Source organism: Oryzias latipes, chromosome 11 (genome assembly GCF_002234675.1).
Source record: "Oryzias latipes chromosome 11, ASM223467v1".
In the NCBI taxonomy this organism is placed as follows: domain Eukaryota; kingdom Metazoa; phylum Chordata; class Actinopteri; order Beloniformes; family Adrianichthyidae; genus Oryzias; species Oryzias latipes.
The window spans coordinates 19,978,278-19,999,441 of record NC_019869.2 but is presented as its reverse complement, the minus strand read 5'-3'; the positions used below and the strand labels follow the sequence as shown (position 1 = coordinate 19,999,441).

General features: G+C 42.6%; 2 protein-coding genes across 4 annotated transcripts; both read right to left on the bottom strand.

Annotated features, from left to right (window-relative positions):
• Positions 1-1,807: 1,807 nt before the first annotated feature.
• On the bottom strand, positions 1,808-11,800 carry tfap2e (transcription factor AP-2 epsilon). 2 transcript variants are annotated; one of them, XM_023960186.1, is made up of 7 exons: positions 11,489-11,800; positions 9,851-10,294; positions 8,843-8,897; positions 7,393-7,624; positions 5,353-5,471; positions 3,245-3,383; positions 1,808-2,706 (listed from the first exon to the last, which is right to left on the bottom strand). In XM_023960186.1, the coding sequence occupies exons 1-7, from the start codon at positions 11,525-11,527 to the stop codon at positions 2,445-2,447; spliced, it is 1,290 nt and encodes a 429-aa protein (XP_023815954.1). In that variant the 5' UTR covers positions 11,528-11,800; the 3' UTR covers positions 1,808-2,444. The 2 variants fall into 2 exon arrangements, with proteins under 2 accessions (XP_023815954.1, XP_023815955.1); XM_023960187.1 differs by lacking the exon at positions 11,489-11,800 and adding an exon at positions 10,913-11,145.
• Positions 11,801-13,106: 1,306 nt separating this feature from the next.
• ncdn (neurochondrin) lies at positions 13,107-17,167 on the bottom strand. Of its 2 annotated transcripts, none has more exons than XM_004074320.4 (7): positions 16,827-17,167; positions 15,487-16,453; positions 14,594-14,754; positions 14,255-14,493; positions 13,968-14,171; positions 13,747-13,889; positions 13,107-13,631 (listed from the first exon to the last, which is right to left on the bottom strand). In XM_004074320.4, the coding sequence occupies exons 1-7, from the start codon at positions 16,989-16,991 to the stop codon at positions 13,210-13,212; spliced, it is 2,301 nt and encodes a 766-aa protein (XP_004074368.1). In that variant the 5' UTR covers positions 16,992-17,167; the 3' UTR covers positions 13,107-13,209. The 2 variants fall into 2 exon arrangements, with proteins under 2 accessions (XP_004074368.1, XP_020562917.1); XM_020707258.1 differs by having other exon boundaries at positions 15,487-16,542; positions 16,827-16,944.
• Between the last annotated feature and the right edge of the window lie 3,997 nt (positions 17,168-21,164).

Sequence of the window (21,164 nt, the reverse complement as noted above, 5' to 3'; positions counted from 1 at the left end):
TTCTTAAAACTATAAGTTTTTGTTTTAAGGCCTGAAATGACCTCCCAATAACTGAGAAATCCTCTATAAAACCAAGTTTAATTAATTTATTTTGTTGGTGTTAAAAAACGACAATTTGCGTCTTAAAAATAGTAAATTTACTTTACTTCTATAAAAAACATGTTTGTCTTTTACAAACTATTCAACACTGCCTTTAATTTGATTCATGGGAGACTTGAGACAAAGATTTCAGAAAACTTAAATTCAACTTTTAAAAAAAACAAAACTGATTTTTCTGCACGAAAGCATCAGACTGTAAATATGAACCCGGTTCTAAAGGTTCTGCTTTGCAGGTCCACATGGAGCTCGGGCCCCAGGAGCTGGCCGCCGGGGGAGAGTGATCCGGCCTGCAGACAAAGTGCTCGTCTCAGACAGATTATTAATAAACATTGAACGATCCTCCTCTGAAACACAGGAATCTGATGAGAAGAGCAGCATATGTTCGCCTGCGGGCGGAGAGAGGCTTGTTGAGTGTCAGGGAGGAGGATGAAGGGATGGGCGGATGTGTGTGTGTGGGGGGGGCACAGGAGGGTAATGAGACAGGAGGAGAGGGAAGGAGGTGCAGCAGGTAGGAAGCTGTGTGTGAGTATTCCCTGGAAAGCAGAGATTGTGCTGTTAAACACAGCAAGAATGGGATGGGGGTGGGGGTGACATTTACACGTGGCCTCGAGGAACACCCACAATATGTTCTGTGCTTCGGCGCACTCAACTCAAACATTTATTATCAGTCATCAGATTTGGTGAAACTTCTTAGTCTCTGATTTCTGCAGACTTTTAGTTCCCACTCTTTATTTGTACCCCCTAAGTTCATCTCTAAATATGAAGCAAAGCAGAAAATGCCAAACGTTGCAGTACCTCAAAAGACCACTAGAGGGTGGTTTGCAGAGCGACTTCATATCAAGTCACATGCTAAAGACATCAATATGCATGCATGCACATCATGTTCAGAATTATTTTATTGTGTACTACTTTTCCATTCATGACAGCTGTGGGATGATATGAATGTTTTTTGTTTAACCCTTTAACCAGCGACACCTACTAACACGCACTTTGACCTACCGCAACTCTTCGGCTGTTTACAAGCTAAATGTGAATCAGCTGATTCTGACACAAAGAAGCGGATTTTCATCAATATGGAACAAACTGCTAATGTATAATGCTGCATAACGGCTCGACGGCTTTTCTCCCCGTTTAAATCAGCATATTGCATAAACACATCACTACTGTAAAGTGTTGCATATCAGCGCAAAGCTGCTTTTCTGCGCTTCAGAATTAGCTGGAATTACGTTTGTTGCGTCAATGATTGAAGAGTTATGGTAGACTAAAGAATATCAACACTGGTGCTAAAAGCTTCGGTGTTAATCAGTCATTTTGGTTTTATTAGAGCTCATTGGTTGGTGGGTGGACCTAACTATATATATATGTGTTAGCTTACTTACATAAATGCAACTTCAGTCAAAAATTTTGTTTTTTAATAAAAAAACTTTTTGTTTTTTATTTATTTATTTCGTTCATCAAGTTATCCGCTCTTATCCTTACTTTGCCCAAACTTCCAGCTAGCTAACTACCTAGCCTCTGTTGTACCATATTGGACTTAAAATTATTTTAGATTTATACAAAATGTTCTAAATACACTAGTTGCAGTGATATTTGCAGCATAAAAAATAAATAAATCTTGTTATAAACGGCCTGTCAGAAGCCTAAGAACTAAAGTTGTAGATCAGAACTTGTTTGGTTTGTGGAATCAAAAGAATGAGCAAAAACAAAACAAATTCTTAATTCTTTAATAATATATTACATTTATTCAGTAATACAATAATAACAACGGTAATAATAAACAGTCACAGAAAGTACAAAATGATTTTTATAAGTTACCAACACTTTGAAATTAAAAGAAAAAAAATCTGCGTTAGCTGCCTCTCAGAAACTCAATTTCCCATCATCACCTGTTGCAGGGAACTTCAAACGGAGGGTTGCGTCCGTCACAGTAAAGTCTGGCAGAGGAGCACAGAGCGGCTGTCGGATATGGCTTCTGACCCTTCCCAGGAGAGTGTGAGTGCGCGTGTATGTTGGGATTGGAAAGTAAAATAAACAGGGTAAACCAATAAATAAATAAATAAGAGCCCCTCCCACCCCCAGCATTTTCAGAAGCCATGTCTGTCGGGGAGATGAAAAGGTCCGTGCGTCGACCTGAGTCCCTTATGGCAAGCCAGAAGGGACAAAAAGTGGTAGGAAATGCAGAATCTTGTCGCCCAAAACGCTGTAGTTCCCAGTGCTTCTTGTTTCTTTTGGCTTGCTATAAATCACCTCTTCAGAAACATCGCCGGCCTTGGGTCCTCAATAGAGCCGGTGGGCATAAAGTCTGTTACACAGTCTGCGCCCCCCCCCATGCATGCTTTGTAATTTCATTTGCGGTGCTTCATTTCCTTGTCATGGTGGCTCTTCCCTCCGCCCTCACCCTTGTCCAGCATTTTAATGGCCTCCATCAGGTAGCTCTGGAAGGCGGAGAGCGCAGCGCAGATGGCGGGGGTGCCGAAACCATGGGTCAGCAGGCTAAAGTGGGTGAGGCTTCCTTGGACGCCTGGTTCCAGGCAGGGGGTGGGACGACTTCCGCCGAGCGGGGAGCGGTCCTGGGACATCAGGTCCACAAATTCCTTACAGACCTCCCTGGGAGGCGAGACCAGACGTCAAAACACGAACATCACTGCTGTTTTTGAAGCTGAAAGTCAGTTTTTTTGGCTCTGGTTTCTTATGAAAACCACTTTTAATTCAGTTTTTCTGTTTGGATTTGACATTTTCTGCCCTTTGGAGCCAAAGAGATTGTTAAAAGGCTTCCTGATAACTGTCAAATCAGTCTAAACTTTTACCTATTCAAAAATCAAAATCTGCTTGTGTTTTGTAGCAATATGTGAGATTTCCAATTAACTTCCAACATATAATATCTACCACTGTTATATGTGCACCACTGAGTTTATGTCTGTAAAAGCTAAAACTTTTTATTTCTCATTTTACTCCAATTTGTATGACAATATCTGCAAAGTTTGACAATTTTCGTAAACAGATTTCCTTATGTCATGTTTTATTGTAGAGTAGTTTCTGAATGGAGACCATTTAAAGGTTTCGGATGCTTCTGTGGGAAGATGCCTGCTGGATTTCTGCTCTTCAGACGTGGACCTGCTGTTTGTATAGCGGAGCTGCGACTCACTTTGTGGCCAGCAGCATGCTACGTCGCGTCTGCAGCTGGTCCGGGTCGCTCTGTCTGCACAGGTACTCCGCCGTAGCTCTGGCTGGAAACTCTGTCTCACAAACGTAACCGAAGTCTCGCGCCAGATGGACGGCCTCCCCTGCAGCAGGGTGGAGGAAGAAAGTAACTGTCAAACATTTGAAAAAAAAATTTTTACATTTTTTTTTTGGCAGAACATGCAGTGATGCAAACATCATCAAATATTCACTTTTATTAAATGGAACTCTGTTCTGTTTTCTGGTGGTTTCTAATGTTGGAGAAACAACGTTTGGGTAAAAACTGTGTCCAGAGCAGAAGAAACAGCAAGAACGATTTTTGCAAGTAGAATTGAAAGAATTGTCTTTATTTAAAACATTGAAACCACATTTTCCAATTTATCTTGATATGTTAATAAATTTATTGAACTTAAAAGGACCTATATCAAGCAAAATCAACACTTTTGAGCTTTTAAGTGTGTTAAAATGTTCATTTCTTACTATAAAAAATCCCAAAGCGATATTTTTATATGTTCACGCATTTCTATGTATTCCTCTAAAAACCTGTGCTCTGAGCATCAGCCCCTCCCAATGCACAAAATTGGGCGGGTTCTCATGAGCTGACGTAGACCTTTGTTTTTTTTCGTGAGCAAAAACGCAGACTCTCTGCCCAGGCTGACTCTAGGTGACGTCATGAAATGGGCGGCACCCACAAGGAGCGAAAGACAGAGCCTCAGAGATTAACTCGTCCTACTTCCGGATAGGAAAAAGAGCTGTGAAAATAACTCGTATTTCATTAAAAAAAATCATTCTTTTGTGTGCAAAAGGTTATCACATACAGCATGGATATAGTTTACTTTGACAGGTTTAAGAAAAGCATGATATAAGCCCTTTAACAAAATACAAATGCAACCAAATAAAAAAACACTTCAAAGGACATAAGTGCTGCTCGCAGTGTGTGTTTGAGTGACAGCGCTTCACTTCATTCTCTTTTACTTTAAGTTTCATAAAGTTTTTTGCAAACGCTTTCTTCCTTAAGGAAATAAAGTCTGGATTTTTTCTCAGACAACATTAAAGCTTTGTGTTTACAGGATTTAACATTTTAGCATGGGTGGGACAGTGGTTAGCCCCCGGTTCAAGTCCCAGCTGGGGGGCCTGAACCAGATCATCAATGGGGGACCTTTCTGTGTGCAGTCTGCATGTTCTCCCTGTGTATGCGTGGGTTCTCTCCGGGGTCTCCGGTTTCCTCCCACCGTCCAAAAACATCCTTCATAGGTTAATTGGCAACTCTAAATTGTCCCTGGGTGTGATTGTGAGTCTGCATGAGTGTGTGATTGTGGCCCTGCGACAGACTGGCCAGGATGGTCCAGGATCCCCCACGAGTGGGATAGGCTCCAGCAGCGCCGTGAACCAGAAAAGGGACAAAACAATTTAGAAGATGAATGAATGAAGGTTTTAGCAAAACAGATAATGACTTGGAAAATCTTTTCTTATTTTATGTTTTCATCTGACCGTTTTTTTTATTTATTTTTTGTAGAATAAACAAATATTTATTTAAATCTAGAAAGCAATCCTAATAATTAATTTATTTTAACAAGAAGAACATTTAATAAGTATTTAATTTATTATATTTTACATACATTTGTATAAAAATTATTTAATTTTAATATTTAATGGGGTCAACCTTTAAAAAGAAATCAGTTGTCATCTGTGAACAGAATAATCGTTTGCTGTAGTTATGTTTTCTTAATATAAATAGATGTCTTGTTGTAGGTAAACTGTTAGGAATGCAGCATCAAACTTGAGGGTTAAAACATCTCTTTAGTTTTATTTTTTCTTGTAATTTGGAAAATGTTAATTTTACAAAATCAAACTTCATAAAGTTGATCAATTCTAATAAAAATATGGAATCATGTAGCGTTCAGCTTCTGTTAGAGAGAAGAGTCAGACCTCCACCATCTCCTTTTTCTTTAGTGTTTGTGTATGTGTGTGTGTTTGCATTTGAGTATGTGTGTTGGTGTGTGTGTGTGTGGGGTGTGTGTGTGTGTGTGTGTGTGTGTGTTTGCGTGTGTGTGTGTGTGTGTGTGCACCTACCCTCTACCAGAGATGTCAGCAGTGTGACGTTGGCGGCCTTGCGACGCCCGGCAGGCAGATTGAGGCCAATCTTCTCTAGACGCTCCCTCAGACAGCGGCCACCATTCTTCGACTTTGCCCTGAGGTTGGAGAGGGGTGGATGGTGGTGGGTCGGTGGGGGGGGGGGGGGGGGTAGCGAGATGGGAAGCGTTAAGAGATTGTGTGAGTTTTGTGTGTGAGTGTGTGTCATATATCAGCTGTTCTCTGTCAGCTCTGATAGAATCCAGCTTTTATCCATTTTCTTGTCATCTCAACACGTTTCAGAAGAATTCTTTACACTTTCCTGCAAAAAAAAAGCTTCTACAAAAGAAAAAATAAATAAAAGATTTTTACTAAAAGTTTAAATCTGATCCTAATGATAGATTTTGATGTCGTTCATGTCTCCCGTATACGATGGCAGGGACGTCCTCAGAGGAAGCTGCATCGTTTCCGAATTTCTCCTCTGAAAGTGAAACTTTCTCCGCTATCCTGAGGCTGCTGTTCATTAAACTACATCTCTTCTCTTGTGATTCAGTCTCATGACCCAGTTTAGGTCCTCAGCTCAGCCTGCAGTTAAATTACAAATGTATAAAAAGGCTCAAATGTTCTGATGTTTGAAGAGAGGAGGTAAAAAGAAAAGCTATGATGTCATTAAACTCTCTGGATTCAAATATTCAGAAATCAAATTGTTTAAAATTTAAAACAAAAACAGAAAAAGATCGATTTTAGTATTGTGGGGGGACATAGACTCCAGTTCCCATCAGCCATTGCAAACACTGGTGTATCTAAACCCTTGCTGTTTTTTCTAATATAAGAAAATGTTAAAACAAAAAATGTTTTAAATGGTTTATAATTAATTATACTTTAAGTGGGTTGGGGGGTTAAAATAATAACAAAAACACTTTTTTTGTTGTTCTTAGTTATTGTATTTTAGGTAAAATAAACATCAATAAATTAGTAAAATATGAGATTCAAAGAGAAATTTAGTTTTTGTCACAAGTTTCTTTTTTGCATTAAAGTAGTTAAAATTTAAATGTGAAACTTTCAGCTCTCAAGAGAAATCTTGGATTTAGCTTTATTTAATACTTTTAAGCTAAAATATTTAAGTTGGACTAAAAAAATTAAATTAGTATTCTAAAACGTTAGTCTTTTTATTTTTTTATGTCTGTTCTTTATGAAATTAGAATTGTATTAACTTTTTAATAAAATAAAGGTTTTACTGAAGATGAATGCATATTTTGGGATTTTAATTTACTGAACTGTGTAAATGGAATTTGTGGTGAAATGTTTAACTACAAAAAAAAGGAAAAAATATATATATTTTCCAAATAAAGTTCAACTACTTGCAATGTACCAAAAACAGATAAAAATGTTTAAATAATTTACAAATAAGAAAATGAAAAATAAATTAAATAAAATCGCTGAATGTTTTTTCAAAATTTCCAAATGTATATAAGTGTTGTTCTGAGTGTTTTTTCTTTTTCCCCAGATTCTTATGTCCTTATTGAGGACATATTTTGTATTGCACTCATATTTTTATTCATTCATTCATCTTCTTCCATTTGTCCGTTTCGGGGTCACGGGGCTGCTGGAGCCTATCCCAGCCACTTATGGGCGAAGGCTGGGGGACACCCTGGACAGGTCGCCAGTCTGTTGCAGGGTCACACATATCACACACACACATTCACACTCACACCTAGGGACAATTTAGAGTTGCTAATTAACCTATGAAGCATATTTTTGGATGGTGGGAGGAAGCCGGAGTCCTCAGAGAAAACCCACACATGCACGGAGAGAACATGCAGACTGCACACAGGATGTTCTGTTTCAAGTCCCCCAGCTGGGGCAAGAGCGTTAACCACTGCGCCACCGTGCAGCCCCTATATTTTCAGATAATTTTTAAAGATTTAAGATTGATTGTAAAGAAATAACTACTTTAACTTAATTAACTTCCTTTTTCCTTAAAATAGTTTTCAAACTCTGTAGACAAATGCCCCGCCCTTTGTCCCGCCCTCCTCTCACCTGCGCAGGACTCCGCCCAGCAGGGAGGCGTTGAGGCACTCAGGTGGAGAGAGGCGGCGCTGCACCTCCCCGACCGTCACCTTGTACTTGGAGTTGGAGCTGAGCAGCGACAGGCGGCCCGGCACAGAGCAGAAAACCTCGGCCGGGTTGGACACGGCGCCCATCCCTAGGCCCTCCTTCCCGATGGATAGTGCCGACAGCGAGGAGCCGTTGAGCTTGGATGGGAGGGGAACTGGAGGGAGAGGAGAAGATGAGGAAAAGGAAGAGGTTGAGGAATAGTAATCCACACTACCGCCACCAAAGCGAGCAGACATCTGTCTGCTTGTCAGATGCTCTCCTGCAGGAGCTCCCTGGATTCTGTTGACCTTCATTAAAGTCTCCTGACGCTGAAGGACCAGAGCTCCAACGTGACAGTTCCTTAAGAAGCTCATCAGGTGGAGCTCATCCAAACACCACCTGCAGCCAGATGTTGGCTTGTCCTGCAGATGCAGATCCAAAGCTACTTCTGCTTTAGGCATCCTTACAGACTTTCTTTTCAGTTCCTCAGTCCATTTGTCTGTCCAAAAGCTTTTGGACATAACCCAGATGTTTTGGATTTTCTTCTGCTGCCTCATGGATACATTTTCATCCAAAAGTCTTTTTTCGGCATGCAGTTGAATTGTGAACTCTGAAATCACATAAGTGGAGTGATGCCAGCACTTCTGTCAATCTTCTTTGTCTTTAATGACCTCCTGGAGGAGTCCTGGTTGTGTTCTTAAAGGTTCCATTTGTGAATGATGGATCTCACTGTGGTTCTCTGGAGACCCAAAGCTGCAGAAATGTTTCTGTGAACCTCCAGACTTAAACACGACAGAGACTTTAATTCTTCTGGATGGCCATCCAATCAGAGCCTTATAGCTGCTTCAGTCCCCCCCCCCCCCAAAAAAAAAGGTTTTTATGGGGATGTCCTGGTGGGCCAAATGGATCTGCTGAGCTCACGGTGGTTCTGGTTCTGAGGTTCTGGTCTGAAAGCCCCCCCACCCCCTCTTTAGGACACCAGTGTGTATGCTGGTGTGATGGGGGCGGGGGGGGGGGGGGGGGGGGGGCTTTCTGATATTAGACTTCAACTCCTCTTTTATCATCTACCCCCGACCTCGCGCACCCACACACACACACACACACCTTCTCTGCCCCACTTCTTTGTGCTAACGGCGCGGCTCCCTCTGACCATGAACGGTTCATTACGACCACGTGCCTTTGGGCTGCAGCTCAGTCTGGAGGACTTTGAGTTCAGATGAAAACCCCCAAAACAGAATTATTTATAGCGTGTGTGCGCATGCGCGTGCGTCACACTACCGCTGCTGCTGCAGCCACAAAGGAGAAAGCCATGTCGTATTATTGCTGGTGCGCGCGCCACACAAACAAAACCCTGTCCGCCCTATGGCCTCACGCGCGCGTACACGCCTCTTACCTTTTTTAATGACGGAATGGTCCAGGATGCCGAGAGCGGATCCCTCCTCCATGCCCTGCAGAGACACACACGCACGGTCACTTCTTTTTGCGCGCTCGCACGTATTTACACTTTAAAAAAAGAATTTTGTGTCACGCAAAACATTTTTATTGCTTATTTATTGTTAAAACAAAAAAAAAACCCTCAAATTTAGATTTCCTAATAAACAAAAAAAGAAAAGATTTTTATATCTAAAATTGATTTAATTTAGTGGTATTTTGTTTTTTTAGGAATGAATTCATTATTGAAATCGTCTGTATTTAAAAGAAAGCCGCGCGGAACTGATCCTCATCAATCATCAAAAGGAGCGTTAAACGCCACAAAAGGCCACGCGCGCATCGATTCGTCCCGGTGTTTTATTCTCTTGCAGCTGCTGCACGCGGGACTAAACTCCCCGCCGCGCGCTCCAACGGACCCACCTGGAAATGTTTTCTATAAATTTAATTATTTTATATTTAAACAACCTATTTACAAAAAGTACGTAAGTCGTAAATAATTTTCACATTTTTATTTCTGTCGATGAAGATTTTTATTTGTTTCATCATAATTTGTAAAATTTTGAATTAAATGGAAACAGAATGTGTCAGATTTTTTTTGTAATTACATTTGTATTTTGGGATAAACAACAAAGTAATTTATTTCAAAATAATATAAAAAATGTAAAAATTAAAATGTTATTCCTTGGATCAAAGTTAAAATGCCGTTCGTTCTTAAATTTTTGATTAAAGGTTAAAAATACATTAAACCGTACAATCTAAAAAATGTTAAGGAAATAATAAATTAGTTTCTTGTTTATCCAGCCTTTTTAATACTGTTTTTTCATGAAACTTGTTTAAAAGATTCAGGTTTAGGGAAGGGCCTCGGGCCTTGTGCGTCTGATCAGCTCGTTTTCCAGAATCAAACTGAAGCAGCGTTCGCACGCAGAGTGTCAGAGGTCAAACTTTAACAACAGGAAGAGGAATTTCTCACCTGCAGATCCTCCAAGCCGTGATGTCCCAGGTGCATCCCCAGAGGACCCTCCCCGAGGGCCGCAGCGCCCTCCCCGAGGCCGTGCAGGAGCCGCGGCACGGCCGAGTATTCCCGGCGGGGGTCCAGGCTCAGCGCGCGGTGAGACTGAGCCAGCAGCGCCCCGTCCTCGGAGCGCGACCTCTGCGAGTGCCATGCCGCCTGCTGGTGCTGATGCAGGGAGTTGATGGAGGAGTAGGGGTCCGGCAGGTGGGAGTAGGCCGAGTCCTGGCTCTGGGAGTACGGCAGCGAGGACTGCGGGTACGGAGGGGGAAAGTAGGGTGGCTGGAAGTCGGAGGCCGGCGTGTGGCAGAGTGGGGGGGCGGACGAGTACGCGGCCTGGTTCAGCGAGGACAGCTGGGAGAGGCGCCCCCCGGGAGAGGAGACGCTCAGTCCGTCCGTGCGCTCCTGCACCAAATTCAGAGCGCACGAGGTCAGCAGTGGCAGGGCAGCGTGAGCGCTTTTCTCAATATCGCGCGAGCTCCACCGGTGATATTTAAACATGAAAACTTCAATGCGTCTTTTCAAAGATGCGTGCGCACCACGTCAAAAACAATCAACAACACCTTTATCAACACAAACAACTTCTGGAAGGGGGTGGGGGTGTATCTGTAAACAATCAACAAACTTGAGCTGACCCCACCGCGGAAAAAAAAAAAAAAAAAAAAACAAGGCAGCAACACGATGCGCGCGCGCCACGACCGCATTCCACTTTCTGCTATGATGGATTTTAGAGCAGCTGGGTCAGTCCGATCAATGCGCCCATTATTGAGAGCCAAAGCAGGCCAGACCAGACCTGACCTGGTCGCACTGCGGTGTTCCGGCGCACAGGGACGCGTCACAGCGCACAGCTCACCTGCGGAAACACGCAGAGCGTCTCTGCGCCAGAAGGTCCCGCTGATCCAAAAGAGTTACAACAAAAACACAAACTCACACACAAACTCACTCAAGGGATTTGTTTTAGTCCAGTTTCAGTTTTACTCCATCTGTGCTGCTGAACTCCTGTGCGTCACGCGCAACACTCACCATGGTGGAGTAGGTGTGGATCAACATCTGGAAACCACAAAGTCTGAACTCTTGCAGGAGGCGCAGTTGACACGCGCGCGTGTGTTCCGGCGATAATTTCCGCGTCCTTATCGCTCCATCAAAACTCAGCTCAACTTGTTTTCGCGTGGAAAAATCACTGGCGCCTGACTAATGCACACGCGCGCACACGGACTCCGGCAGACGCTCCATGAGCGCACTACTTATAGGTTTTGCTCACAGGCGGTGGGTTTGGGGAGGGAGGGGTCGGCAGGCTCCGCTGCTCTTAAAGAGATATAATCCAAGTAGGGTTGGACTAACGCGCACGAGCGCGGCACTTTTGACTTAAATCTATAGAAAATATATTTCTCCTTTATTTTAAAATCATTTTTCGTCTTACTCCACCATAAACGCCCTCAAGCCAACTGTTTTACGCACGAATGGACTCTCCAGGTACCCGTAGTAAAAAAAAATTATATTTGAAAGTTCCACGGCTTCACTTCGGCCTGAACCACTCACGCCGCTGCGTTAGAAGAGCACCAAAAAGACGCGCAAGGCTATTTTGCGCGTGGGGTTTACCTGCGCCACATCGGTCTTGGTTCTGGACTTCCACAGCATGCCGGTGCTCAGCGTGATGCGGAGGATGAGGAGGAGCGGGAGGACGAAGAGGCTGAGCGGATGTCGCGGAGAGGAGTGAGTTTGTTTAAGACAGGAGGATGGAGTTTGTATGGATGAGCCAGAGGAGGAGGAGGAGGAGGAGGAGGGCGGGAGGTGAGAGGGAGGGGGGCAGGAGAAGGAGAAGAGGAGTCTTCCTCCGCTTTTGTTCAGCTGAAACTCCGCAGACGGGGATCTCAGAAAATCCTGAAACAGAACAGACGAAAAACAAATCAATCTCTTTTTTTTAACTAAAACTCTGTTGTTTAAAAAGTTTCGTCTGTTTGTTGCTTGGCAACGGGTTGATGCTATTGCATGCAAACAACTCAGGTGAGATTTCATTTTTCTTACCGTATTTTTGAGGAGGATGAAAACATGGACTTGATCTCCACATCTTCTGATTTTTCTAATCCAGCATTTGAACTTTTCCACAAATTCGTCTGTTCCGGATTAAAACCCGGAACCTTGGAGCTCCGCGCCTGAAGGAAGTTTGAGGAATACCTCCCTTTAAAACCCCTTTCATCCTCACCTGCATCGCACTCAGGTCTTTGCGCGCCCCCTTGTGGCGACTGACGGAAGTGCTTTGGTGGTGTGAGGATGCAAACAGGACAAATGAAAAAAACACAAGAAAAATGGGGAGCAAAAAGCCACTGGCTACGATTATCCTGATTCCAGCTACTCCGAGTAAATACAGCAGCCTAAAAAAGAAGAGAAAACCTTTGTTTGGAGTTTTTTTTTTAATTGTAACCCCCTCTCCCCAAAATCCCATATGTAATGATCAATTTATAAATGTTCTCATCCTCAGTTTAGTATATTGAAAATTCGTTCTATTTACAATTGTGGTCTTGTTCAGAGATGTTAAAGTCCAACCCTAATATTCTATTATAGAAGTGTTCCCGGTTCTTTTAATTATGACAATGATTAGTCAATATCTGTGTTGTTTTCCAGGACACAGTTTTTTTCAGAGCGGCAGGAGTTCATTAGAAGTTCGTCTTTAAGTTTTAGGTGGAGCAACCTGCCCCTCTAACCGTTAACCCATAACTGAGAGCCCTCTATTTACACTCAAGCTGCTCATGATTCACAACTTGTATAAAAAAATATATTTTTTTTAATAAATACAAATCTCCCCAATAATAGAAAAAAATTAAGCAGTTTTTTTCTGAAAACATATTTGTAAGCTAATAAAAAAAACACAAATGTAGTTACATTTATTTCCTTTAAAAATAAAAGCACAGAGGATGATTCAGATTTAGAAATTTGCATTGAGGACACATCATTAAAGATCAAGAAAGAAGAAAAATACCTTTTTTACTTTTTAATTTTCTGAAATTTTGTACGACATCTTCACTATCATGGCAGCTGCTGACTTAACTCCTCATCGCTGTTAGTTGCTAATCCGGAGCATATCATTTATTCCAGGACTCCACTTAATTTAGCATCTGAAAAAACATTCAGTCATGAAAGGATTAATGTCATTATTTGCTCCTCCTTCAGGATCCTCCTGCGGAAAAAAGAGGTGCAGACGAATCTGAAGGCGTTTGATGCAAAAATAGTTTTTATTCAACTTTTTTGTTTCAAGAATTTTACAAATAATGTTCTTGTTTTTTTACAACCATGATTAAAGTAAGGACTAAAAGGGCGGAGTCTCAGTTTGCTCCAACCAACATCTTCAGACTTCTCATTTCTCTCAGAGCTCCTCCATCGCTCTTCCTCATCGCCTCTGCGATCTCCTGCTTGCAAAGCGGGCACTGCTGGGCGGCGGCGCACAGCGCCTCCTGCAGGGCGTCCTGCGTATTCTGGTCGGGCAGTGCGCTGCTCTGGCTCAGGATGGCGAGCATGTAATGGAGCCAGCCTTCGTCGCGCAGCAGTGCCGGGATCCAGGCCTGTGCACGCGCGCAGCCACCCAGCGCCTGCAGGCTCAGCCTCCAAAGCTCCGCCACTTCGTCCCAGCTCGTCTCCCAGGAGGCGCTCACGTGGGCCGGGCCGGAACCAGGGTGAGTCTCCAGGGCGCCACGCAGGAACTGCAGGGCTGCCAGGAAGAAGCGCCTCTGACCCGCTTCCACCGAACCTGGAGAGAACAATCAAGTCAGAGCGAGAACCCGTCTTTACCACTCCAACCAAACACCAGAACCAAGCAGAACCAAATAACCCCAAACTCATATCTGAACCAGAACAGGTCTCACCTGAGGGAGGACACTTCAACCTGCCAATCATCAGCCCCAGAGTGCAGTAATTTGCTGCTAGGACCAGGAGGCGGGGCTTATTCACCAGAACAGGAAGTGCTTCACTCAGATGGGCCTCCAGGGTTCTGAAGCAGAGGTCCATCCTGCAGAACCAAACAGAAACATAACATCAGTTTTTGGAAACGGAGCGCTGTGACTTTAGGACCCGGCGGCTGACTCACCTGACCCTCTCCGGTTCGGTGACGGCAAAGTTGAGGAGGGTGGAGCATGCGGTCTCCAGGCTGGGATCTCTGATGCTCCGCCCCTTCAGGGATGTCCAGCTCTGTTTCAGGAAATCCACCAGCAGGCTGTGAGCCTCCAGGCCGAGGAGAACCTTCCTCGGAGCGTCTTCTGCCGACAGGTGGCACAGAGCTGGGAGGAGGTACCTTTGCGGTGGATGGGGGGGGGGTGTATACGGTCAGGTGATGCTCGTGTTTGATTCTTGCAGCTTCAGAACTTTCATCTCTACCTCAGAGCCTCTCCACCCGTCCACGCCCCTCCCTCCTCAGTGACGGACGCCTTAGCCATCCAGTCAGAAAGGCTCTGCTCGGCAGCGGCGCCCTGCAGGTGGTGCCGTGCGTACCCGACCAGGAACGGCAGCAGATCTATCACTTCCTGCTTCAAACAGGAAGTCTCCTCAGCCAGCCAGGAGCACAGGGAGCGGAAGGAGGCGAAAACAAATGGGTCGCCATAACGACTGGCATCCACCTGACAAAAACAATAAAAGAGAAGGAAGATGGAGTTAGAGATGATCCACAAAGCCCAGGGGGAGGAAGTGAAGTATTGGGGGGAGGGGCTTAGACGTCACCTGCTGCAGGTAGAACATGACGGCAGAGAAGGCCTCCTCGAGAACCTGCAGGACCTGCCGGCTCTGCTGCAGGCTGAGGGCGGGGAGGGCAGGGGCGGGGCTCGGAGCATCAACGGCGCTGCAGGCCTGCTCCATAGCCGCCTCCAAGATCCTGTAGCAGCCTGCGATAAAGGACACCGGGTCACATAGGAGACTTCATCTCTGAGGTTCTGAAGAGGAACATGATGAAGTAGCCCACAAAAAACATCATGAGCCTCAACAGAACCAGAACAAACCAAGAACACTTCATAGAGGTAGAGAACTGGTGGGGAAGGAGAGGGCGGAGCTAAAACTGATAAAGAGAAGCTAAAACAGAGAACCATTGGAGAAACGAGCATAAACCAAGACAGTTTTAGGACTTTTTTCCCCCAGATTAGAAAAGTTTTCTGAATTAATATAATTTATACATGATAGAACATAAACTTTAACTTAAATTTGAGATATTTTCCATCCCATCATTTGATCTTTAGAGGCTTTGGAAAACATCAAAATGCTGAAAAATTATGTTTATTGGTGATTTCTTATAGATTATAAAAATTGATTAAACGTTTTTGTCTCTGAAGCTCAGAATCCTCAGAAGTTTATAGTTTATACAATAAATATATATATTTTATATTAAAAGTCCCACTCCCACAGCATTTTTTCATCTGCTCCTGATTGACACAATTTAAATAAAGAAATAATCAGAAATGCCAATTTGTGCATAACTTTCTTTATAGATGTCCTCCAGCATCAGAAAAATGTTAAAAAGACTAAAAACATCATTTTTATCGGAGCGGGTCTTTAAAAGATGAAATCATTTCACACCCTGAGTAAGAAAAAAAAATATGTCACAATTTTTTTTTGTACTTTACCTGTTAGCGTGTTCTGCAGCTCCGGGCTCAGCTCGTTCCCCGGTGGTTCCTCCAAACCCATCCGAACCTCCACGCAAGCCCGGTTCACCAGCAGGCAGCAGAACTTAGGCGGTCCCGCCTGGTCCCAGCCGTACAAATCCAGCAGGCAAGCGCAGAGCACCAGGATGGGCCCGATCTGTCTGGGAGTTAGCCTGGACTGCAGCATGGGTCTCAACTGCTCCCACACTGAGCTCATGGCATCCCTGAGCTCCTTGCTCTCTATCGCCATCCCTGCTGGGGGCAGGAACTGCGCCAGCTGGGCACACGAGCTGAGCCGGTTTGGTTCTGAGGCCCGGCAGAAGTCAGTGGAAAGTCTGAGCAGCAAGGCGAGGAGCTCTGCTGGGTGTTTATTCCAAACCTTCTTCTTGGTTTTTGCAGAGAGGAGGTGGCCCAGCAGGGGTAGGCCCCGCTGTCGACTCAGGATCTGGTTCTGCTCTACAGCCTGGCACAGAGCGGGGACGGCCCCCCTGCTCAGGAGCAGCTCCGGACCCTGAGGTAAGGCGCAGACGGAGGTCAGCACCTGGTAGCAGTCTGCGGCCGTGGCCTCGTCCAGCTGGAATGTTTGCTGTGACGAGGAGGATCCACTACTCCCATCTTGACCTAAACCTCCATCTGACCCCTCATCCCCTTCTGGACTCAATCCTCCAGGCTTTTGCTGAGCACCCGGCTTTGATCCGTTAGCTAAGAGATTGAGTAGTAAGGGGACGGTGGCGAGGAGCTGCGGATGAGCAGCCATGTCTGGGTCTGTGCTCAGAGCTGCTAGCAGGGTGGCTCCCAGACTCAGGGGGTCAGAGGGGGCCATGCCTGCGGGGACATCCTCCCGGGTGGCTGTGACCAGGAGGCGTGCTGGGAGGTTTAGCCCAACCGCCTCAAAGATGCGCCGCAGGCTGCGTTTGTCCAGCTGACGCGCCGGACACACGCGGGTGATCTGTGGAGGCGCAGCAAGAACCACTCTCAGGGTTCAATTTCCAAACTTTTGGGCACCTTTTACAACAAATGAGATTTTTTTCCATAGCTCTGAAAACCCAGAGACACATTATGAGCTTTTGTTTGAATGAAATCCTCTTGTTTTGCCTATTTGTTCAACAAAGTTTTTTTTTTCAATTTCAGTAAAAATCACAATCCTTTTGTAAAACAAAAACCGTATTCAGATTGGAAACAGGCTTTCACACTTGAATTATCACAGGTAATTAAACTTATAAAAGCATTTTTTTGTAATTAGAAGCTGACTGGACTTGTTGCTAGGCAACGACCACTCTCCATCTTAACCAGTAAACTCATCGTGTAGCTTGATCACTTACCAGTAGTAGGGCGGCTAACGTGTGACTATCGTTCTTCGCTTGCTTGAGCGCGTGAAGACATCTGTCTAACATCTGTCCCTGTGTGTCAGTAAGACACCCTTCTTCTCCTCCTCTCCCCTGCTCCTTTTCAGTTTCAGGAGAAGTAGACTCGTCGCTGTCAGCCATGCAGACTCGTTACGACGGAACCAAAATTCTTAATTATCTTTGTTGGAACAGGCCAACTTAGTCAACGCACTGAAGAAATAGAATCTAAAGCTTCAGAAAATGAACAACCTTAGTGGTACTCCATAAGCACGCGGGAATACAGCTCATGGGGTCCAACCAGGAAGTAAGTAGTCAAAACAAAATCCGCAACCAATGAAAACAGAAATGCAGTCCCAGCGAGCCAATCACAGCGAGGTTTGCTGGAAGGCACCAACGCCATTTTTTACGTATTGGGCGTTGTGACGTTAGAGAAACAACGCAATTTTAATTTTGAGTATTATTTTTGGTAAAAACTCGACATAATATTTTTAAACGTTCATTGTTTACTAATTTATTTCAAAGTATCAATTATATCTTATTAAATTGTTTCTTTTTTTAACTGGCAGTATACTCTTTTTTCAAATAACTTTATTAGTGTTTAAGAAACATACAGAACAATTCGACTCTACACACCTGAACATAAATATAGATAGATAGATAGATAGATAGATAGATAGATAGATAGATAGATAGATAGATAGATAGATAGATAGATAGATAGATAGATAGATAGATAGATAGATAGATAGATAGATAGATAGATAGATAGATAGATAGATAGATAGATAGATAGATAGATAGATTTTCAAAAAATTATTACAAGAAAAAGAAGAAAAAGTCAGTAATTAAATAAATAGTGCGCAAGACTTTGTTTAATGTAAACAGGATTAAAGATTTACATAAGCTAACAGTATTTATAGGCTTTGTAATTGTTGTATGTATATATTTTTGAAATTAAGATTACCCTTAACTATATACTTAGTATACTTGACGTTTCCTTTTAAAATTCTGCCTGTACATGTTAAACTTAAAATGTTCCAATTTAGTCTGAAGAAGTATTTAGTTAATATACAAATTATACTAAACGTACATGATCTACTTACAGTATATTCATAATTACTTCATAAAGTAAACTTCAGGTGTACTTGCCTTTTGCTAAAGGTAGTAGAGATTGTTTTTCGATATTCGGCAAGTTTTCTATTAAGAGGAAAAGTTTGGCTTTGTTGTCAAAAACGTTGCTGTTATTTATATGGAATTTAGCTAAAACTAATATTATGATAAAATAGAAAAAAAGTAAGACTATGAAAACCAACAACTTATTTTAAACATCTTAGCTGCATTAGTTGAAACATGTTTATGCAGTGAAATTCAACCGGAAGAAGTGTCTGTGATTTTCTTTAACTTTAATATTCTTTTTAAAACACAAACAGTAAACTTACTCCTTAAGTCTTTAAAGATCAACCAGCAGAAAAAAGGCACAAATAAAAAAAACTGAGGTGCGATTCAAGATTTTTAAACATTGTTTCATTTGATTTTTTTAAAGAGATACAAAAATAATTAATTTTAAAGAACAAAATATGAGTCCACTTAAAAAACTGCATTTGTGTATGAAGTACTTATCTATCAATAAACAAAAAATTGAATTTTTACCTTGAACAAATACACCAAAATTTAAATACCTAAAAGTACATAATGAAAAACCAGCAAAACTAATGTTTCCAAAAGTGTGACAGTTCGTGTACTTCCTTATAAAGTCAATGTGGTTTAAATGTCATTCCTTTGACATCCACTAGATGGAGTATTGAGCTAAATTAAGGCCATGATGCGTAAAAGAGAAATGTCCATTCGAAGTTACAAAAGTGACACTGCAAATTTAGGTTTCGCTGTTAAGCACTGTAATATTTAACATTATCTCAAAACTTTTGTATATTGACAATCAAGCAAAATATAAAAACAAGGGACTTAAAACAAGGGGCTTATTCAAATTCAACTTTTTCCCTTCCTGTTGCACAACACCTGAAAGTACTATACATAAAACCAACAGAAAAAACATCTAAACAAAGACAACTGGGCACAATAGCAACATATGAAAGTGTGAAACATTATAAATCACAAATACATAGAATTCAATAGGAAAATACTAAATTGAACTAACAAACGGACTAAACTATACTGGCATCCCTGCCCTTAGACCCCCCTTCGTGGTAAGGAAAAACTCTTAAAAAAAAGTATTCCGGAAAAAACGAAGAAACCTCAGGGGTGCCCACATGAAAGAGGGATCCTCCCCCAGGATGGACAGGCGAATTACCAGAACTCATAGAGAAGAATTAACTTATCAAACGCTACATATTTAAAGTCCAGCAGACGAGCTTCATCCAGTTGGGGGGGACAGTCGGGGGCGCGAGTCGAGCCGGAGACAGGAACCACAGCCAGGTGTAGGAGGAGGAGCAGAAACGAGGTACACGGCCAGGTACAGAGCAGAGACGAGCCAGAGGCAGGATCCACAGCCAGGTGTAGGAGCAGTAGTAGAGGCGAGCCAGAAACGAGGTACACGGTCAGGTTCAGGAGCACGGATGAGCCAACTGGAATCTGGAAGCACTCCCACTCCCCAGGAGGGGAGAGGGAAAGAGGGACAGTACATGAATCGCACTGCACCAAACAGAGGCACGGAGAACTAAATGATGAATAATGATCAAGAATAGAGAAGAGAAGGAGGACGGAAGTAAACGAGAAAAGAGGACAGAACCCCAGTGCACCATAGTGTCCCCAGCTTCAACTTCTGGCAGCCTACTAACAGCTAATTGTTATTGTTATTAAGTTTAATTTAAACAAATTAACATTAAGTTAAATAATCTCTGAATACTAACTAGTCTGACAATAAGCCTGTCCAAAGAGGAATGTTTTCAGTCTAGCTTTGAATGTAGAAACTGAGTCGGCCTCTCTTACATGAGCTGGGAGTTTATTCCATAAGACAGGGGCTTGGTGGCTAAACGCTCTACCTCCAACCGTACTTTTACTAATTCTAGGAACCACAAGCAGTCCTGCATTTTGCGAGCGAAGTGTTCTTATTGGATGGTAAGGGACTATGAGGTCCTTAATATAGGACGGGGCCATTCCATGTAAGGCCTTATAGGTTAACAGGAGGATCTTGAACTTGATTCTGGAATCAACTGGGAGCCAATGGAGCGAAACTAACACAGGAGTGATGTGATCTCTTCTGTTAGTTCCTGTTAACAATCTAGCTGCTGCATTCTGAACAAGCTGGAGACTTCTTAAGGAACTCTTAGGACACGCTGCTAACAAGGAGTTAAAGTAATCCAGCCTCGACGTAACAAATGCATGGATGAGTTTTTCAGCATCACTCTTAGAAAGTATATTTCTGATCTTAGCAATATTCCGCAGGTGAAAAAAGGCAGTTCTACACGCCTGAGATATGTGAGCCTTAAATGATAAATCCTGGTCAAATAAAACCCCAAGGTTTCTAACTGTGGAATTGGGGGCTATACTTATGCCAACCAGGGAGACTATCTGAGCAGACAGAGTATCTCTCAGGTTTTTAGGACCTATTATAATGACTTCTGTTCTGGAACGAAAGGAAAATGCAGCACTTTAGATTCAGTATTTGATAAGTGTTCCTCTCACTGAAATGGTCACCCTGACACACACAGTCATTTTTTATTGATAAAATATGCAAACACCTAAAAAGTTCAGTAAATAACAAGTTTGCACTGTTTGGACCTATTGTACCATTGCACCCCCTTCTGCCTCTTTGCTTAATGACCTTTGCTCTACATCTGCACAACGAACCGTATCTATTGTTGACACGTTGGGATCGATAAAGTTTGATCTCATCTGGATTTTGTTTTCGTCAAATAAATATAATGTTTATTCTTGTTAAAGAGTCGCATTTCTTCTATTAAATTTTCTTGCACTGATGACACAGCAAAAATTTTCACAAAACACAAAATAAGACTCAATCCCTTTAGGAGTGACTACGAACATAGGAAAATAGATTTTAACTAAATAAAAACACAGGTACGAAGCCTTTAAAACACTTTAATATTTCTGGAAAAAAATGAGTTCACTCAGTTTCTTGTTTTTATAAATATAAATGACATGAAAACTAAAGAATTATTGATTTAAAAAATAGAATTGATGGATGTTAAAAGATTTATGGGGTGTAAACAAATTATTCTTGGGTGTGGGGATAATACATGAATGTTTATTGTTTATTATTTTTTAAAGAATTTAATTAATTTTACACAAAATCTACCTACAATTTTGGGATATGTGCAATTGGAGTCAGCTCTGTTT

Excerpts from the sequence above, each read along its gene's own strand:
- ncdn (XM_004074320.4), bottom strand. The coding sequence starts at position 16,991 with ATGGCTGACAGCGACGAGTCTACTTCTCCTGAAACTGAAAAGGAGCAG. Across the intron at positions 16,454-16,826 it reads CGTTAGCCGCCCTACTACTG|ATCACCCGCGTGTGTCCGGC; the intron begins GTAAGTGATCAA and ends GCGCCTCCACAG. Across the intron at positions 14,755-15,486 it reads GCTGCAGAACACGCTAACAG|GCTGCTACAGGATCTTGGAG; the intron begins GTAAAGTACAAA and ends CCTTTATCGCAG.
- tfap2e (XM_023960186.1), bottom strand. The coding sequence starts at position 11,527 with ATGCTGTGGAAGTCCAGAACCAAGACCGATGTGGCGCAG. Across the intron at positions 8,898-9,850 it reads ACGGCTTGGAGGATCTGCAG|GGCATGGAGGAGGGATCCGC; the intron begins GTGAGAAATTCC and ends GTGTCTCTGCAG. Across the intron at positions 5,472-7,392 it reads CTGGGCGGAGTCCTGCGCAG|GGCAAAGTCGAAGAATGGTG; the intron begins GTGAGAGGAGGG and ends CTCCAACCTCAG.